This window comes from Myxine glutinosa, chromosome 11 (assembly GCF_964187855.1).
Source record: "Myxine glutinosa chromosome 11, kmMyxGlut1.1, whole genome shotgun sequence".
NCBI classification, from domain to species: Eukaryota; Metazoa; Chordata; class Myxini; order Myxiniformes; family Myxinidae; genus Myxine; species Myxine glutinosa.
In genome coordinates this window covers 40,199,033-40,217,851 of record NC_136271.1, presented here as the reverse complement: position 1 = coordinate 40,217,851, position 18,819 = coordinate 40,199,033, and the positions used below count along the sequence as shown (strand labels likewise).

Below are 18,819 nucleotides of genomic sequence, written 5' to 3'. Positions count from 1 at the left end.
CATTGCTGCTCTACGTTCATTACCCATGTCTCGCTCCCATAAATCATAACACTTCTCACACATGCAGCATACACCTTTCCCTTCAGCTTCAACGACACTCCCCTCCTCGTCAGCACGCCACTCAGTTCCCGAAACTTCTTCCATGCACATCTCACTCGAGCAACCGTTGCCGAGTCTGATCCACCTTCTCCATTCAGCATGTCTCCTAGGTAAGAAAATGTTTTCACACCTTCCAGCTTCACGCCGTCTCCAAGATCCAACTCAACATTTCCTCCATCTGCAGCTCCCTCTGTGCACACCTTACATTTGAATGTAGCTGCCACACTGGTTAATGACCCTCCCAGACCACAACATTTTTGATGAACCCACTCAGCGCACATTGTACATTTAATGGCATTCACTCCGACACCCTTCCTACACACAGCACACGGCCACTTCCCAGTTCTTTCCACCTCACCACATGCCTTACCACTTGCCATCACATTCGTTTTTGCGATATTCACCTTCAGACCTTTTGTCTCCATACATTCCTTCCACTTGTTCATATTCTCCTTCAGTCCATCCATACTTTCCGCAATCAACACCAGATCATCTGCATACAACAACTCCCACGGCAAACCGTCCTTTACATTCCGAGCCAGTACCTCCATCACAGCTACAAATAGTAGTGGACTTAGTACCGACACCTGATGCACTCCCACCTTCACCTCAAACTCACCACTGTTCCCGTCCTTCGTCCTTACAGCTGTGCACGCTCTTTTGTACATTGCCATCACGACTCTGATCAACCATTCCTCCACTCCTAACTTCCTCAATGTACATGTCGCTACTTCAAGTCGAACCCTATCGAATGCTTTCTCCAGATCAACAAACCCAAGAAACAACTTCTTCCTCTTCTCCATGTACTTGTCCTGCAACTGCCTCACAATAAAAAGCGCGTCTGTCCTTCCTCTTCCTGGCATAAATCCAAACTGCATTTCGTCGATCTTCACTTTCTTCTTCATCCTCCTCTCCAACACCCTTTGCAATACCTTCATTCCATGCTCCAATAACTTTATCGCTCGATTCGAGTCACAGTCCAGAGGGCCATTTTCAACTGAATAATCGAGCTTATTCCAGGAATTATTCTGCATAATGCTTACTGATCAATGGATCAGTCCTCGGAGCAGGATCGTTTGCAAGAGACAGCATGTGAATATTTCTACATTTTAAACATTCGAAAAAATAACGGCAGAAGTTGCGTTTTGTATTCAGCTCGGAAAATGTGGCTGGAAAATTCGATTTGCTGTGGAATGCCACATTCAATCGGCAATAAAGGAAAACAAAAACGCTCGTCAACAATGGAAGGAAAAAAAATCAACATGTGTACAGGAAAACTTGGAAACGGTGCAAATCCTCAAAGTATTCCAGAAACATTGCAAAAATCTGCAACCCTGATGATGAGACATTCCCATTGGACCAGCAATGAATTGCAAGTTGGCATTAAAAATGGCCAGAAAGGTGACAATTTGTATGGATGGTGCTATGAATACCTATAACGACAGGTAGAAATTAAAACGTCATTGTCCAAATTTGTTTAGGGGGGAAAAGCAAGTACAAAGACAGTACATGATTTATTTCCGAGTCAGGAAAAGCACGATGAAGGAGAGGGAGCAAGGGGAGGTAAGGGGACAAAAAAGAGCGAAGTCGCACAGAGAAAATGCCGGCGCATGGCGTGGGAAAAACGTAGCCGAGGGAAAGGGAAATAGATTGCGCGGTGGAGAGGGACATGGGACCATGATGGTAAGGAGAGGGACATGGGACCATGATGGTAAGGAGAGGGGCATGGGACCATGATGGTAAGGAGAGGGGCATGGGACCATGATGGTAAGGAGAGGGACATGGGACCATGATGGTAAGGAGAGGGACATGGGACCATGATGGTAAGGAGAGGGACATGGGACCATGATGGTAAGGAGAGGGGCATGGGACCATGATGGTAAGGAGAGGGGCATGGGACCATGATGGTAAGGAGAGGAAAATGGGACCATGATGGTAAGGAGATGGACATGGGACCATGATGGTAAGGAGAGGGACATGGGACCATGATGGTAAGGAGAGGGGCATGGGACCATGATGGTAAGGAGATGGACATGGGACCATGATGGTAAGGAGAGGGACATGGGACCATGATGGTAAGGAGAGGAACATGGGACCATGATGGTAAGGAGAGGAACATGGGTCCCTGATGGTAAGGAGAGGGACATGGGACCATGATGGTAAGGAGAGGGACATGGGACCATGATGGTAAGGAGAGGGACATGGGACCATGATGGTAAGGAGAGGAACATGGGACCATGATGGTAAGGAGAGGAACATGGGTCCCTGCTGGTAAGGAGAGGGACATGGGACCATGATGGTAAGGAGGGGGACATGGGCCCATGATGGAAAGGAGAGGGGCATGGAACAATGATGGTAAGGAGAGGGGCATGGGACCATGATGGTAAGGATAAGGACATGGGACCATGATGGTAAGGAGAGGAACATGGGATCATGATGGTAAGGAGAGGGACATGGGACCATGATGGTAAGGAGAGGAACATGGGACCATGATGGTAAGGATAAGGACATGGGACCATGATGGTAAGGAGAGGGACGTGGGACCATGATGGTAAGGAGAGGGACGTGGGACCATGATGGTAAGGAGAGGGACATGGGACCATGATGGTAAGGAGAGGGACATGGGACCATGATGGTAAGGAGAGGAACATGGGACCATGATGGTAAGGAAAGGAAAATGGGACCATGATGGTGAGGAGAGGGGCATGGGACCATGATGGTAAGGAGAGGGGCATGGGACCATGATGGTAAGGAGAGGGGCATGGGACCATGATGGTAAGGAGAGGGACATGGGACCATGATGGTAAGGACAAGGACATGGGACCATGATGGTAAGGACAAGGACATGGGACCATGATGGTAAGGAGAGGGACATGGGATCATGATGGTAAGGAGAGGGACATGGGACCATGATGGTAAGGAGAGGAACATGGGACCATGATGGTAAGGAGAGGAACATGGGACCATGATGGTAAGGATAAGGACATGGGACCATGATGGTAAGGAGAGGGACATGGGATCCTGATGGTAAGGAGAGGGACATGGCACCATGATGGTAAGGAGAGGGACATGGGACCATGATGGTAAGGAGAGGGACATGGGACCATGATGGTAAGGAGAGGGACGTGGGACCATGATGGTAAGGAGAGGGATATGGGACCATTATGGTAAGGAGAGGGACATGGGTCCATGATGGTAAGGAGAGGGACATGGGACCATGATGGTAAGGAGAGGATCATGGGACCATGATGGTAAGGGTGAGTGAGCAAAAAGGGGAGGCGGGGTTGGAGGTGAGATGAAGGCAATGTTTGGGGAGAGGGAGGAGAACAAATTCTGCTTCGTACCTGAATGCCGTGGTGCGAGGATGCAGACAAAATGGCGAAGGCAGCGAGTTGGTCGCAGTAGCAGGTGCTGCTGCTGTGCGCCGATTCTGCGGACGATCTTCTGCCGCGGTTGATGTTGCCGTCGCCGCTACAGACGCTGCCGGGCCAGGCTTCGCCCGCGGCGGGCCTGCCGGGAGGACGGGCGAGACGCGGACGGCATTCGATGAGCGGCGGGGCGGCCAAGGAGCCGCTCTCTGCTCTCCGGTGCTCCTCTCTCTCCCCAAGTCCCTCTAGATCCTCTTTTACCAGTCCCTCCGTTGCTCGCTCGACGCTTCCACCTCCCCTCCCCCCTCACCCTGTCCCGGCAGCTGCCTGTGTGCGCGGAATGGGAATGCCCGAGCTAAAAACGATTCGTGCGTCCAGACGCCCGTAGATATTCCCGCCAAAAAAAGGCGCTCTATTTAGTCACTCGGTCGAGATGTCTTTCGGTGGGGTGGGGGAAGGAAGGAAAAGAAGACACTATCACGAGGACCGAAGACTGCGTTGAGACGCTGCAGGTTCGCTGTGCGCCCTCGCCCCTCCGCCCCTCGACTCCCAGCGCGCCGCCCGACGCACGCCCCGCTTCTTGCCTCGCACCAGACAACAGCATCTCCAAGGAGAATTTCTCCCGCCCGAATGGAGGACACACAAGTCCTTGCAGATTATAATTTATAGACGGGATGTTCATCGGAGAGACGTCGAGTGCACGCACTAGTTTCTGCGCTCGGTGCATGCAGGACCACCATCGCCTCTAATCTGCCAAGGCCACCCGGTCACATTGGCGTGTTCCCAGCACACGAGGCCATGCAACACGAATGTGGCATTTATGAGGCGGATCGGTCACTCTTTTTGTTGTCCAGGACATAATAACGTGTTAAAACGACGAAGATTTGGGATTGAATACTCCGATGGCGCTCACCCAACACCGCCATGTGCGTTCGCCTACTATATGTGCAAACACTTCTGATAACGATGTGGATTGTCTGTTCCAGTCGTTTCGATTAACAGCAATGTCGCTCGATTCACCAGAGCGCACCGAGTGAGAAGGAGCACAGTCGACCGGCCCTGGGCGCACTATTGTTATGCACTAAACAAACGCGGGCGAGTTAATGACTTTTCAACTGAGAAATGTGTTCTTCGTTTAGACTGCAGTGGCAAAAGCGAATTGCTCGACGGAATCCATGCGACGAACTTTGAAGGGAACGTCACGTTCTTCCAGACACTAAAACAAAAAAAAACACCGATGATTGGCATTGACGAAACTATTGCTTTCTTTACTTTAAAAAAAGAAAAAAGAATTGTAAATGAATCATGTCGTTATACTGTGATAAGCCCATAGATCAATTATTATCATATGAAATACTATGACGCACAAAACAGAAAGTAAATTTTGGTAAATTCGTCAATCACAACAGACCAAATACATCACTTTTGTGAATCAATTTGTAGCTTAAAACTTGCATGTGCATATCTATATATATATTTGTGCAGCGTCTGTCCTGTCCTGTGTTGTGTCGTCACTGAACAACTTTCTCAATCTTTTGTGAAATCGTACCAAACTTCTGGTATGCACTTATCTATCCCGTCGGTATGTCCTAAGGGTATTTTGTTTTAAAAAGAAATTGCAATTGTATTTTATTTTTTTTTGGAATTTTTTTCGGAAAAATTTTTTTTTTCAAATTCAATTGTTTATAAAATGTGATAACACGTATATTACAAATACATTTGTGCAAAATAATTGTTTGAATTATGATTGGTTTAAACCATGACAAAACGGCAACTCGGGTACAGTCATTCATCTATATATCTACACATCTGGGCAGTGTCTGTGTTGTCACTTAACGACTCCCTCAAACCTTTGTTTCCGTGGCTGTGAAGTGTTTTTAATAACGTTGTGGTGGTTTTGAATCACGTGGTGGTGAGGTATTTTGAATTATGTGGTGGTGAGGTGTTTTGAATTACGTGGTGGTGAGGTATTTTGAATTATGTGGTGGTGAGGTGTTTTTAAATGATGTGGTGGTGAGGTGTTTTAATATCACATGGTGGTGAGGTGTTTTTAAATCACATGGTGGTGAGGTGTTTTGAATTAAGTGGTGGTGAGGTATTTATAATTACGTGGTGGTGAGGTGTTTTTAATTAGGTGGTGGTGAGGTGTTTTGAATTAGTTGGTGATGAGGTGTTTTGAATTATGTGGTGGCGAGGTGTTTTGAATTACTTGGTGGTGAGGTGTTTTTAAATGACGTGGTGGTGAGGTGTTTTTAAATCACATGGTGGTGAGGTGTTTTGAATTACGTGGTGGTGAGGTGTTTTTAATTAGGTGGTGGTGAGGTGTTTTGAATTAGTTGGTGATGAGGTGTTTTGAATTATGTGGTGGCGAGGTGTTTTGAATTACTTGGTGGTGAGGTGTTTTTAAATGACGTGGTGGTGAGGTGTTTTTAATTTCGTGGCTGAGGTGTTTTTATTACGTGTTTTATGGCTGTGAGGTGTTTTTATTACGTGTTTTATGGCTGTGAGGTGTTTTTATTACGTGTTTTATGGCTGTGAGGTGTTTTTATTACGTGTTTTATGGCTGTGAGGTGTTTTTAATTTTGTGGTGGTGAGGTGTTTTTATTACGTGTTTTATGGCTGTGAGGTGTTTTTAATTTTGTGGTGAGGTGTTTTTATTACGTGTTTTATGGCTGTGATGTGTTTTTATTACGTGTTTTATGGCTGTGAGGTGTTTTTAATTTTGTGGTGGTGAGGTGTTTTTATTACGTGTTTTATGGCTGTGAGGTGTTTTTAATTTTGTGGTGGTGAGGTGTTTTTATTACGTGTTTTATGGCTGTGAGGTGTTTTTATTACGTGTTTTATGGCTGTGAGGTGTTTTTAATTTTGTGGTGAGGTGTTTTTATTACGTGTTTTATGGCTGTGATGTGTTTTTATTACGTGTTTTATGGCTGTGAGGTGTTTTTAATTTTGTGGTGGTGATGTGTTTTTATTACGTGTTTTATGGCTGTGAGGTGTTTTTATGACGTGTTTTATGGCTGTGAGGTGTTTTTATTACGTGTTTTATGGCTGTGAGGTGTTTTTATTACGTGTTTTATGGCTGTGAGGTGTTTTTAATTTTGTGGTGGTGAGGTGTTTTTATTACGTGTTTTATGGCGGTGATGTGTTTTTATTACGTGTTTTATGGCTGAGGTGTTTTTAATTTTGTGGTGGTGAGGTGTTTTTATTACGTGTTTTATGGGTGTGAGGTGTTTTTATTACGTGTTTTATGGCTGTGAGGTGTTTTTAATTTTGTGGTGATGAGGTGTTTTTATTACGTGTTTTATGGCTGTGAGGTGTTTTTATTACGTGTTTTATGGCTGTGAGCTGTTTTTATTACGTGTCTTATGGCTGTGAGGTGTTTTGAATTTTGTGGTGGTGAGGTGTTTTTAATTTTGTGGTGATGAGGTGTTTTTATTACGTGTTTTATGGCTGTGAGCTGTTTTTATTACGTGTCTTATGGCTGTGAGGTGTTTTGAATTTTGTGGTGGTGAGGTGTTTTTAATTTTGTGGTGATGAGGTGTTTTTATTACGTGTTTTATGGCTGTGAGGTGTTTTTATTACGTGTTTTATGGCTGTGAGCTGTTTTTATTACGTGTCTTATGGCTGTGAGGTGTTTTTAATTTTGTGGTGGTGAGGTGTTTTTAATTTTGTGGTGATGAGGTGTTTTTATTACGTGTTTTATGGCTGTGAGGTGTTTTTATTACGTGTCTTATGGCTGTGAGGGTTTTTTTTAATTTTGTGGTGGTGAGGTGTTTTTATTACGTGTTTTATGGCTGTGAGGTGTTTTTATTACGTGTTTTATGGCTGTGAGGTGTTTTATTTTCGTGGTGGTGAGGTGTTTTTATTACGTGTTTTATGGCTGTGAGGTGTTTTTATTACGTGTTTTATGGCTGTGAGGTGTTTTTATTACGTGTTTTATGGCTGTGAGGTGTTTTTAATTTCGTTGTGGTGAGGTGTTTTTATTACGTGTTTTATGGCTGTGAGGTATTTTTATTACGTGCTTGATGGCTGTGAGGTGTTTTCAATTTCGTGGTGGTGAGGTGTTTTTAATTTCGTGGTGGTGAGGTGTTTTTATTACGTGTTTTATGGTGGTGAGGTATTTTGAATTACGTGGTGGTGAGGTGTTTTGAATAACGTGGTGGTGCGGTGTTTTGAATTACTTGGTGGTGAGGTGTTTTGAATTACGTGGTGGTGAGGTGTAATCGTCCCAAACCTCCAGTCTGCACCTACCCCTCCCCTATGTATGTGCTGAGGGGTTCTTTCTTGAAAAAAAACATTCAACCTAAATTGCCGATAAAAATGTAATATCACAAACACAACAAATACATTTGTGCAAAGTAATTGTTTGTATTATGATTGGTGAAAATCATGACAACACAGCAACTCAGGTACAGTCATTAGCCTCAGCTAAAATAAGCCCGTTCCTCAGTATCGACGCTTGGTGAGGCGAGCGCAGCGAGCCGAGCGAAGCTAATATATATATATATATACATACATACATACAATATATATATTGTATGTATGTATGTATGCAGTATGTATGTACATTGTACACGTAAAAACTAAATTGTGAAGACAATGGCAAAGCATCAATTGTAATTCTTGCTCTGAGGCTACCTACCTTGTCAGCACTAAGTCTGCCTCTAAGCAGAGTATGAAAACTTCATTAGATACACTTTGTATATACGTATATATACATATATATATTTGTATATATTAACAAATTTCAGAAAAATAATTTAAAATACAAAACTAGATTATGTTGGCTGGACCAGTATCCGCCCCCCTTATAATAGCAATTGTAAATTAGCCCAGTTGTAACCAATCACCTTCATAATCACACACCAAGTTAATTGGCCTCCACCTGTGTTACATTGTAATGATTCTGATTATTTCAGAATAAAATCAGCTGTTCCTATAGGTTTCCTCTGCTGGGTAGTACATTTCACAGCAAAGACTCAACCATGAGCACCAAGGAGCTTTCAAAAGATCTCCAGGATAAAGTTGTGGAAAGGCACAAATCAGGCAATGGGTAGAAAAATATTTTCAAGCCCTTGGAGCACAGTCACGACAATCATTAAGACGTGGAAGGTGTATGGTACCACCAAGACCCTGCCCAGCTCAGGCCATTCCTACAAACTGGATGACCAAGCAAGGAGACTGCCATAAAGGCCTGTAGCTCTTTCAAAGTTGCCATTGGCATCTTGGTGGCCTCTCTGATCAAAGACTGGTCACTGTGTGCATGTCACAACAATATCCCAAGCACTGCACAAGTTTGGCCTGTACGGTAGAGTGGCAAGAAGGAAGCCGCTACTCAAAAAAGCCCACCTTAAGCCCCGTTTGAGTTATGCGAAAAACACTATGGAGATTCTGAAGTCATGTGGCAAAAGGTTTTGTGGTCTTTAGCCTACAGTCACGTGAAAAAGTAAGTACACCCCATGTAAAGTTTTGACTTTTTCAACATATTTCAACATACAGCTATTTGATCTTCTTTTCAACAATATTGATAGATAAAGGTGATATAATATAACAAATATCATGAAACATTTACATTTTGCAGTCCATTGTATAATTTAAATAAACATAAATGCAAATTTCGCATGTGGAAAAAGTAAGTACACCCCTGGCTCTAATAGGTGGTTTTGTCCCCTTTGGCAGAAACAACCTCAAGTAGGCATTTCTTATAACTGTCTACCAGTCTCTGACATCAACTGGGAGAAATTTTTGCCCACTCCTCCATGCAGAATTCTTTCAGCTGTGCGATGTTTGAGGAGTTTCCTGCATGCACAGCTCGTTTCAAATCCCCCCACAACATCTCGATGGGATTTAGATCCGGGCTTTGACTTGGCCATTCCAGAACCCTCCATTTCTTTCTTTTCAGCCATTACTTGGTGGATTTACTGGTATGTTTAGGGTCATTGTCATGTTGCAAGGTCCACCTTCGGTTGAGCTTCAACTTTCTGACAGATGGCCTCACATTATCCTCAAGCACCCTCTGGTACAATGAAGAATTCATAGTGGATTCTATGATGGTGAGCTGCCCAGGCCCTGATGCAGCAAAGCTGCCCCAAACCATAATAATTCCACCACCATGCTTTACAGTTGGTATCAGGTTCTTGGGGTCAAATGCTGTCTTTGGTTTTCGTCAAACATGTCTTCTGGTTCTGTAGCCAAATAGCTCGACGGTTGACTCATCTGTCCAGAGCACATTGTTCCAGAAGTGCTGGTCTTTGCCTCGGAGTTCATTGGCAAACTTTAGTCTTGCCCTGATGTTCTTTTTGGAGAGCAAAGGTTTCCTCCTGGCACACCTCCCATGTAGATTAAATTTGTGCAGCCTCTTTCTAATGGTAGACTCGTGTACTTTGACATCAACTGTGGCAAGAGCTACCTGTAGGTCCCGTGATGACATTCTGGGGTTCTTAGAGACTTCTTTCAGCATCTTCCGGTCTGCTCTCGGGTTGAACTTGCTGGGGCGGCCTGGCCTGAACATGTTAGCAGTTGTTTGAAATCTTCTCCACTTGTAGATGATCTTCCGGACAGTCGAATGATTGATTTCAAATTGTTTGGAGATCTTTTTAAATCCCTTCCCAGACCCATAGGCATCTATAACCTTTCTGAAGGCCTCAGAGAGCTCTTTTGATCTAGGCATGGTGACGCCGCACACTTCAACAACAAAGAGCAAACAAAACTAAATGTCTGAGGTTTAAATAAGACAGTTTCCTCCAAGATCCTCTCCAACGATGTTCTAATCATTTGCACCTGAGCTGGTGCACCTGATTCTAATTTTAGGTATTTGAAGTAGTGATAAATGTAGGGGTGTACTTACTTTTTCCACATGCGAAATTTGCATTTAGGTTTATTTAAATTATACAATGGACTACAAAATGTAAATGTTTCATGATATTTGTTATATTATATCACCTTTATCTATCAATATTGTTGAAATGAAGATCAAATAGCTGTATGTTGAAATATGTTGAAAAAGTCAAAACTTTACATGGGGTGTACTTACTTTTTCATGTGACTGTAAATGCAAACCGTTACGTTTGGTGCAAACCCAACACAGCACATCACCCAAAGAACACCATCCCTACTGTGAATAATAGTGGTGGCAGCATCATGTTGCAGGGATGTTTCTCAACATCAGGGACTGGGGCACTTGCCAGGATAGAAGGGAAAATGGACGGAGCAAAATACAGAAAAATCAGAGAGGAAAACCTGCTGCCCTCTGCAAGAAAGCTGAAATTGGGACGGAAGTTCACCTTTCAGCATGAGAATGACCCGAAGCACACAGTGCAAGCTACACTGGAGTGGCTAAGGAACAAAAAGAGAAATGTCCTTGAGTGGCCCAGTCAGAGCCCCGACCTAAAAAAATGAAAAATCTGTGGCATGACTTGAAGATTGCTGTTCATCAAGTCTCCCCACACAACTTGAGTGAGCTTGAACAGTTTTGTGGTGAAGAATGGGCAAATATTTCCCAATCAAGGTGTACAACGTTGGTCGAGACCTATCCCAATGGACTCACAGCTGTAATTGCTGTCAAAGGTGCTCCCACCAAGTATTAGCTCAGGGGGGTGGACACTTATCCAACCAAGATTATCTAGTTTTGTATTTTTAATAAATTGTCTGAAATCTGTAGAATTTGTTTTTGTATTTTTAATTAATTTTCTGAAATTTTTAGAATTTGTTTTCACTTGGAAGTTGTGGGTTACGATGTGTAAATAAAGGTGGAAAAAGTCAGATTGAATGTATTTTAATTCCAGGCTATAAGGCAACAAAAGGCGAAAATTTTGAAAGGGGGTGTAGACTTTCTATAGGCACTGTATGATATATATATATATTCTATTGGCACTAACCTGCCAATCCCTGTATTTGAAAGGGATTTGGTACTCAGTATTCACATTAGAAAAAAGGAGGTACGCTGAGTGGTAAAAAATAAATTCTTTATTAAACCCGGACATTTCGGAAATAAGCCAGTTCTCTTCCTCAGAGGCGTTAAGAGTGGTGTCATAGTAACACAGCATTAAGTTCCATTGGAGATGGTTCTGCATCATGGATTGGTCCAAGTCCTCACCAACCACAGTGCCCCCTGCGTTAAATAATTACAATGCCGCTTTCTTTTGCCAGTGTTGTCGTTAAATGAGTAATGCTTGTAATGTGGTATGGAAGTCGGTATTTTCATGCAAGTCAACAAGTTTTCTCAGGAATACCAGTCCTCGATTAGTTTGCGTGCAGTTCTCTCATATTGACCCTGTGCCAAGGATGGTTGTCTGATTGCATGTGAATGCGTGTTGGAGTAGCCAACTCCGCAAATGGCTTACTGACTTCCTCTACTTTCATAACCAATGTGTGGCTCTCAATGGATTCCTCTCTTCACATCTACCTGTCAAGCCTGCAATGCCCCAAGGCAGGTGCTCTGGGCCCAGTCCTATTCCTAATCTTCATCACCAATCCCTCTGACTCTCTGGAAAATCTTTGCTGACGACTCCACCATCTGCCGTAGATAGCATCCCTCTTCCTTCAGAGGCAGGCTGCAGCCTCTTCCCTCTTTTCAGATCCTGATAGAATAACAAGCTGGTCAAATACTTAAGAACATGTCTTTCAATCCTGAAACATCTCTCACTATCTCTTTCCAAGAGGGCCATCTGGCAAACCCTCCCATCTACCTTCTTTACAAACCTCTTGAAGAAGTCGAGTCACTCAAACCTTTGGGACTCACAATCAGCCATGCTCTTTTTTGGGCAAACCACATTTCTGGGTAGGTCACCAAAGCCAGTCACCAACTGGGCATCCTCCAAGTCAAGTTCCTTGGCACACCTACCTGACCCATAGGGTTCTGCAGGGCACATGAGGTCCACCATCCACCCCTTTCTCGGGAATCCCCCAAATCCAGAATCACTGCTCACCTTCACTCATTCGTTTCTCTCCCCTCTCCCTACCCCAGTGGAATCAACTTCCATAATTATTCTATTCAATGTCATTCTTGCTTCTATTCAGTCTTCAATTCGGCTGTTCTCCACAATCTCCGAACATCCCCAATCCAAAACCATGATCCATTCTACCCCTGTTAACCTACCCAAGTCCACTTATTCCCAATATTCAAGTTTTTCCTTCCTGAGAGTTAATTACCTCAGCCAACGAAGGTGGAATGGAGGTTGTTTTCACCCGGTCTGTTTGTTTTTCAACAGGATATAAAAGTGGACGGATCAAGACGAAATTTGGTGAAGAGGTTGGGTATTTGACAAGGACGAAATTAATAGATTTTTATGAAGATCTGGATCCAGATCCGAGAATTTTTAAGTGATTCTTCACCATTGAGAGTTATGGGGAAAAACAATGTAGAGCATGATATCTTAAAAAAGTTATGAATTAATTCGTACAAAATTTGGTAGACAGGTTGGATGTCTGACAAAGAAGAATTGATTTGATTTTGGTTAAGATCTGGATCTGGATAAGAGAATTAAAATTCATTAAAATTTTATAAATTAAAATTCTTCAACGTTGAGTGATAGGACCAAAAACGATATATAGTATGCTATCTCAAAAAGTTGTTGACGGATTATGACAAAACTAGGTGGAAGAGTTGGGTAGGTGACGAGAACAAGTGATTAGATGTTTGTTCAGGCCCGGATCCAGATCCGGCCTATCATTGGGATATAAAACGTACCTGTCCAGCGTGGTGGAGGAATGCTGTATCCATCTTGTCCACCCCATGTTCTAGTTGTTTCGGTATCCATCTTGTCCACTATATGTGTCTCCCCTAGCCCTCATTTTATATTTCTCTGTCTCCTTCTACTTTGTCCCATTATTTTGTCGCTGGTGCTCTTGTGTTTAACCCCCTTTCTTTTTGCTGTTCCTTTTGTATTCTTACGTCCTGATCTGTTCCAAGTTTGATCTCCTCCACGAGCCTTGACTTTGTATATAAAAAAGAATAACTCGTCGAGTTTTATATCGAACATGATTAATTGTGGAAAATGGTGGAGTTTATCCACACCCTTCCCTGTCATTGTTACCTTAAATGTGCTCCTTTTCCCAAATCCTCCTTCCTTTCCTTACCTTCTCCTTTCACCCTCTCCAATGCCTTTTTTTCACCTTCTTTATTCTTCCATCGTATTCCCTTTTTAAACTTTCATTTTCGTCAATGTACCAACCTCCATTACATCTCACCACTGCACATACGTCATGAAGATTGCCTTGTGGACATACAAGAACAATGTCTGAATTTCACTGGCGTCTTTCAAACAATATCATTATATAGCAAAGTGTACATAATTTGACAAAAGTATGTAGTCTTCCAAACAGTGTGCTTGACACACGTTTCAAAAATGATTGTTTTTCATGATTGACAATCACAAAGTTCATGTTCTACAACAGTTGATCTGTTTCTCTGCTGCATAAAATACAAGTAACAACTAGAAAGAGCAATCAGAGATTGCTGACCCTCGCCAGGACATGTTTTAAGTGTTTTTAAGGCTTTTGTGTTCAAACAAATATGACGGCCGAACCACGTGACCGATTACGTCATCATTTTTTTTTTCTCCACCAATTCATCCCTAGATGATGCTCAATAAATTTCATCTTGATCGGATTACGTTTTGTACTTGGCGAATTATGACATCATAATGGAGGCACCTATGACATCATCATTAACATATTTTATTCCCCATGGAGAGTTCTTTACAATGAGCCACGTCTCAATTTTTTTATGCAGCGCTTTCGGAGATATGGAGGTGCAAAGTTTTTCGGTTTTTCCAAGATAGCGCCCATACCACGTGACCGATGACGTCATACTTATCATTATAAAATTCCACAGGTGAAGATGCAACTATGGTGAAAATTTCCTATCAATTGGACCAACGGTTGCAGAGAAATTCATATTTATTCTGTGCGGACAAACAAACAAACAGACAGACAAACAGACACAGACAAATAAAAAATCATTCACAGAGCGACACTTGGCAAAAGAGAACAAAGTTGAATGGCACTCAGTGGAGCATCATTTTGACCTCAAAAACAATTGATTGTTGAATTCAGTGACCTGATATGCAAATCGTCTTCAAATTTTAAGTCAATCGGATGAAAATTGACAATTTTAGAAATTTGGCCGATGTTGACCTTTTGGCCTATGGTGACCACAAAAACAGTTGTTGGTTGGTTTCAGTGAGCTGATATGCAAATCCTTTTCAGATTTCAAGTCAATTGGATGAAAATTGAGGATATTAGAAATTAGAAAAAAGTGGTTGACCTTAGGCCTATGTTGACTTTCTGGCCTCTGTTGATCTCAAAAGATAGTTGGTGGTTGAATTCAGTTCGATGATATGAAAATTCCACTCAAATTTCAAGTCGATCAAGTGAAAATTGAGGATTTTAGAAATTTGAAATGGTTGTTGACCTTTGGCCTATGTTGACCTTTTGCCCTATGCTGATGTCAAAATAGTTGGTGGTTGAATTGAGTTAGCTGATGTGAATTTAGCTATTCAAATTTCAAGTGAATCGCATGAAAATTGAGGATTTTAGAAATTAGAAATGTTTGTTGACCTTTTGTAATATGTTGACCTTTTGACCTAAAAAATATATACGATTTTGTTGGACCACGAACTATACCATTTAGTGAAGTTTCATGAAGATCGGTTTAAAATTGTGACCTGTAGGCAAGTATAAGTGAGCGGACAGAAGAACAAACACACACACACAAACCGGAGTGATCAACATACTTGACAAAAAAAATAAAAAATTCTTGCCAAGTAACAAATGGACTCGAATGCAATTCCATCTCCTCAGGCGAAGGTAAAAATAGGTGATTATTCATGTAAAAAGAGGAAATTATTGCCAAAAACACGATGTGAAACAAGTTCGTTAGAATTATTGAGGAACAATGTCTAAATTGAATGGTTTTGTCAAGCCAATGATTGATGTTTTCATGTCGGGCATTGTAAATGTTCTCAGAATGAAATACAATTCAGGAAATTATTTTTCAACCTTTTTCTTATAATACATGAATATCAAAACAAAAGGGATAGTGTAGCAGCATAGCTACCTGTTGTGCATTTTGTGATACAAGCACCAAATTTGGCACAAATGTACATTAATATGTTGCGAACATTTTCAGATATTGGGCCACTTGAAATTCCGTAATTTTTTTTTTCAAATTTTTTCAAATTTCGTAATTTCAAATTTTTCGGGTGACACCGTCACAATTTCGGTCTTCGAGGCAGGCCGATATAGTGGGGCGGCTTAGCCCAAATATTCAAAAGAATTGTGCATTTTGTGATACAAGCACCAAATTTGGCACAAATGTACATAAATATGTTGCGAACATTGTGTGGTCAGCAATGAAGACGAGAGTCTGAATTACATGTATGCAAAAGACCTTGTGAAACAGTGAAGCAAATACACGGGTAAGCATGAATTAAATCTAGGGCATGATATAATTTCCATGATGTTTACCTCTACACTCAATGGTGGAAGGAGGTAATGTTTTGATCCCAGCTTGTCTGTATGTCTGTTTGTCTGTTAGTCCACAAAATTCCAGACAAAGCTTGTAGTAGTGGTAGTTGTAGTGGTAGTGGTGATAACAGAAATTGTTATATAGAACTGAACTTATATTATTATTATATGCAGAAAATAACTTCATTTCTATATGCCCTGCAGTGGACAGGTTAATTGGTTTATGCACTGAAGGGGTCACCCTGGTGTGCACTGCTGTGTTCTGCCTCACTGAGTTGTTCAGGTATGATGTACTCAGCACAAGCTTCCGGTCGGCCCGGAGGTGGGGGTGCGGGGCCTGTCACGGAACGTCAAAACAAACGGCCTGCCGGGGCCGCCCAAAAGTCGGGCGTGAGGGGCGCGTCCACTAATGGAACGCCTCTCGCTTCCCAGATCGAGGGCCACGTGGTCAGGAGAACCTCGTCCCTTCCGGTCACACTTTGCCTATCGGCCGGCCTCGAAGACCGAAATTGTGACGGTGTCACCCGAAAAATTTGAAATTACGAAATTTGAAAAAATTTGAAAAAAAAAATTACGGAATTTCAAGTGGCCCAATATCTGAAAATGTTCGCAACATATTAATGTACATTTGTGCCAAATTTGGTGCTTGTATCACAAAATGCACAATTCTTTTGAATATTTGGGCTAAGCCGCCCCACTAGGATGGCAGGATAGCGTAGAGGTTTGCACACTCGCTTCTGAGTTGTCCAGCCTGGGTTTATTTTTTTTGTTGTTGTTGTATACAAGATCGAGGCTCGTGTAAGAGCTAACATCGATCACAAAAAAACGGACACACAAAACATACAATAAAGGGAGCGGGAGACAAGATGGGAGGACAGAGGGAAGCACACAGGTACAACAGTAGAGAACAGGGACATCGGGAGATCTGTGGGAGGGAGAGGGCTTGGGGGGAGGAGGCATGGGAAGGTGGGGGGAAGGCGGAGTCGGGTTTGACTCTTAACGCAGCTGTAAAAGGTCATCCTGGTGTTTCACATACAGGGTGGTACTTCATTGTGTGTGCTGTCCCTCCGGTGGATGTTAAACTGTGTATCCCTTCTGCTGGCATTAGTTGGTGGATATTAAAGATCTCACGGTGTTATTTACAGAGAGTAGGCGAGGTATACTAGGTATTTGAATGTCTTTCATAAGACAATGGCATAATGAGACAAAAGTGCACCTTCAGATGAATTTGAAGTACATTAGTAAACAATGCACAGATTAGACGCATCATCATAATCATGTGTATCATGTGTACCATGGTCATTACAGAGCGCCATCGTTGACGAAATAGTTTCCTGATTGGGGTTACAGTCCTGGATGGGTCGCCACTCCACTAGGACATGTGACCGAATGTGCAGGAATTTATCATTTGCTCAGTGTCCTGGCAATATCTCACCTACTCTTCACGAAAGACACCAAAACAACTTTAACATACATCAACTAATGCTGCCCAATCAACTAATGCAATCCCTGGTGTTGGGCTAGCGGCTAGGGTGCCGGCTTAGGATCCTAGGATCCTGGGTTCGAAATCCCGGTCGATCGCTGAATTAACACCAGGGGGGTTGACTCAGCCTGTTCATCCTTCCGAGGTCGGCTAATTGAGTACCAGTTCACTGGTAATTCCCTGTTTGTCGTTAAAGGCGGCAAAAAGGGTTGGCGTCAGGAAGGGCATCCGACCGTAAAACATTGCTTCAAAAAGGGGACCAAAAAACAACAACAACCACGGTGCGCGAAAAAGGCCAACCCCCGCTTTGCGGGGAAAAATGGCCTCTAAATGTGGTTATTATTATTTTTTAACTAATGCTGCCCAACTGTATGCCCAGTTCAACGTCAACCCGAGGGATTCATCGCCCTGCCTGTCAAACACCAGGATGGCAGTTTACAGCTGGGACAAGATTCTACCACTGACTAGGCCATTCTGCCAGCAGTTCCACACAATGTATGGGATTATAAACCCAAGTCATTCCATCACAAGTTATGCATTCAGTTAAAGACATGAAACCGGCTAACCCTACTTATAAGGCAGAAAGAGTACTATAACCATATCAGCAAGTACACGAAATTACACTAAGACCATTAATGACACTCATCTATTTCCCTAAATGCAGAATAATTGTTTTACTTCGGTAGATGAATGATAACAAATGCCATTCCACAATGATTGAACTCACATCGGCGCAAACCTCATTTGCTTCTGGTTATTCTTTTGAAACCAACACCTTCGGGAGAAGACGACTCATTTTCAATTTGCTTTACATTGTAAACGATTTCGTACCGTTAAGGTCAGAATAGTCGTTGCAGATTTTTATATGCCATCAGGTTCAAGCTCGCTCTGAAATCACGCGGATTTATTTTAAAATAATCACTGCCATCGTCGTGGTATTTTCTTCATTTTGCGGTTACATTTAAGGGCCCATATAGATGAAAGCCAATGGGGGTGGACAACGTATTTAATATAACAAAATACAGTTCACAAATGTGCAAAGTAAGCGAATTATCTGTGCAAAAGCCATGTCACGTGGCACAAAAGAGCACCAGGATGTCACATGAGTTTATCCAGCCAATGATGGGGAATGCGGACCCTTCAATCGGACTCCGACGGGGCACTTGACATCTCGGAGTGCAGTTATTTGACGAATACCCCAGCTGTACAATTGCACAAGCTCTGCATTCTGGCATTGCCACAAATGGAATTGCAATGGAGCATATAAAGTTTTCCATTGTCACCAGATTCAAAAAATATGACAGGGACAACCACATGTATCAATTTGGAGACAATTTTGTATCTCATGAAAATGACAGGACAGTTACCAAAAAGCGTGAAATAATAGAAAAGCTGAAATTA

The 18,819-nt window shown here is 42.6% G+C and overlaps 1 protein-coding gene across 1 annotated transcript in view; it reads right to left on the bottom strand.

The window, feature by feature from the left end:
* Window positions 1-18,819, bottom strand: part of LOC137436117 (adhesion G protein-coupled receptor B3) — a 999,412-nt gene that overhangs the window by 157,957 nt on the left and 822,636 nt on the right. The window contains exon 14 of the mRNA XM_078786591.1: window positions 3,444-3,609. Coding sequence (XP_078642717.1) covers window positions 3,444-3,609 — 166 coding nt within the window. The remainder of the gene's footprint in view (window positions 1-3,443; window positions 3,610-18,819) is intronic.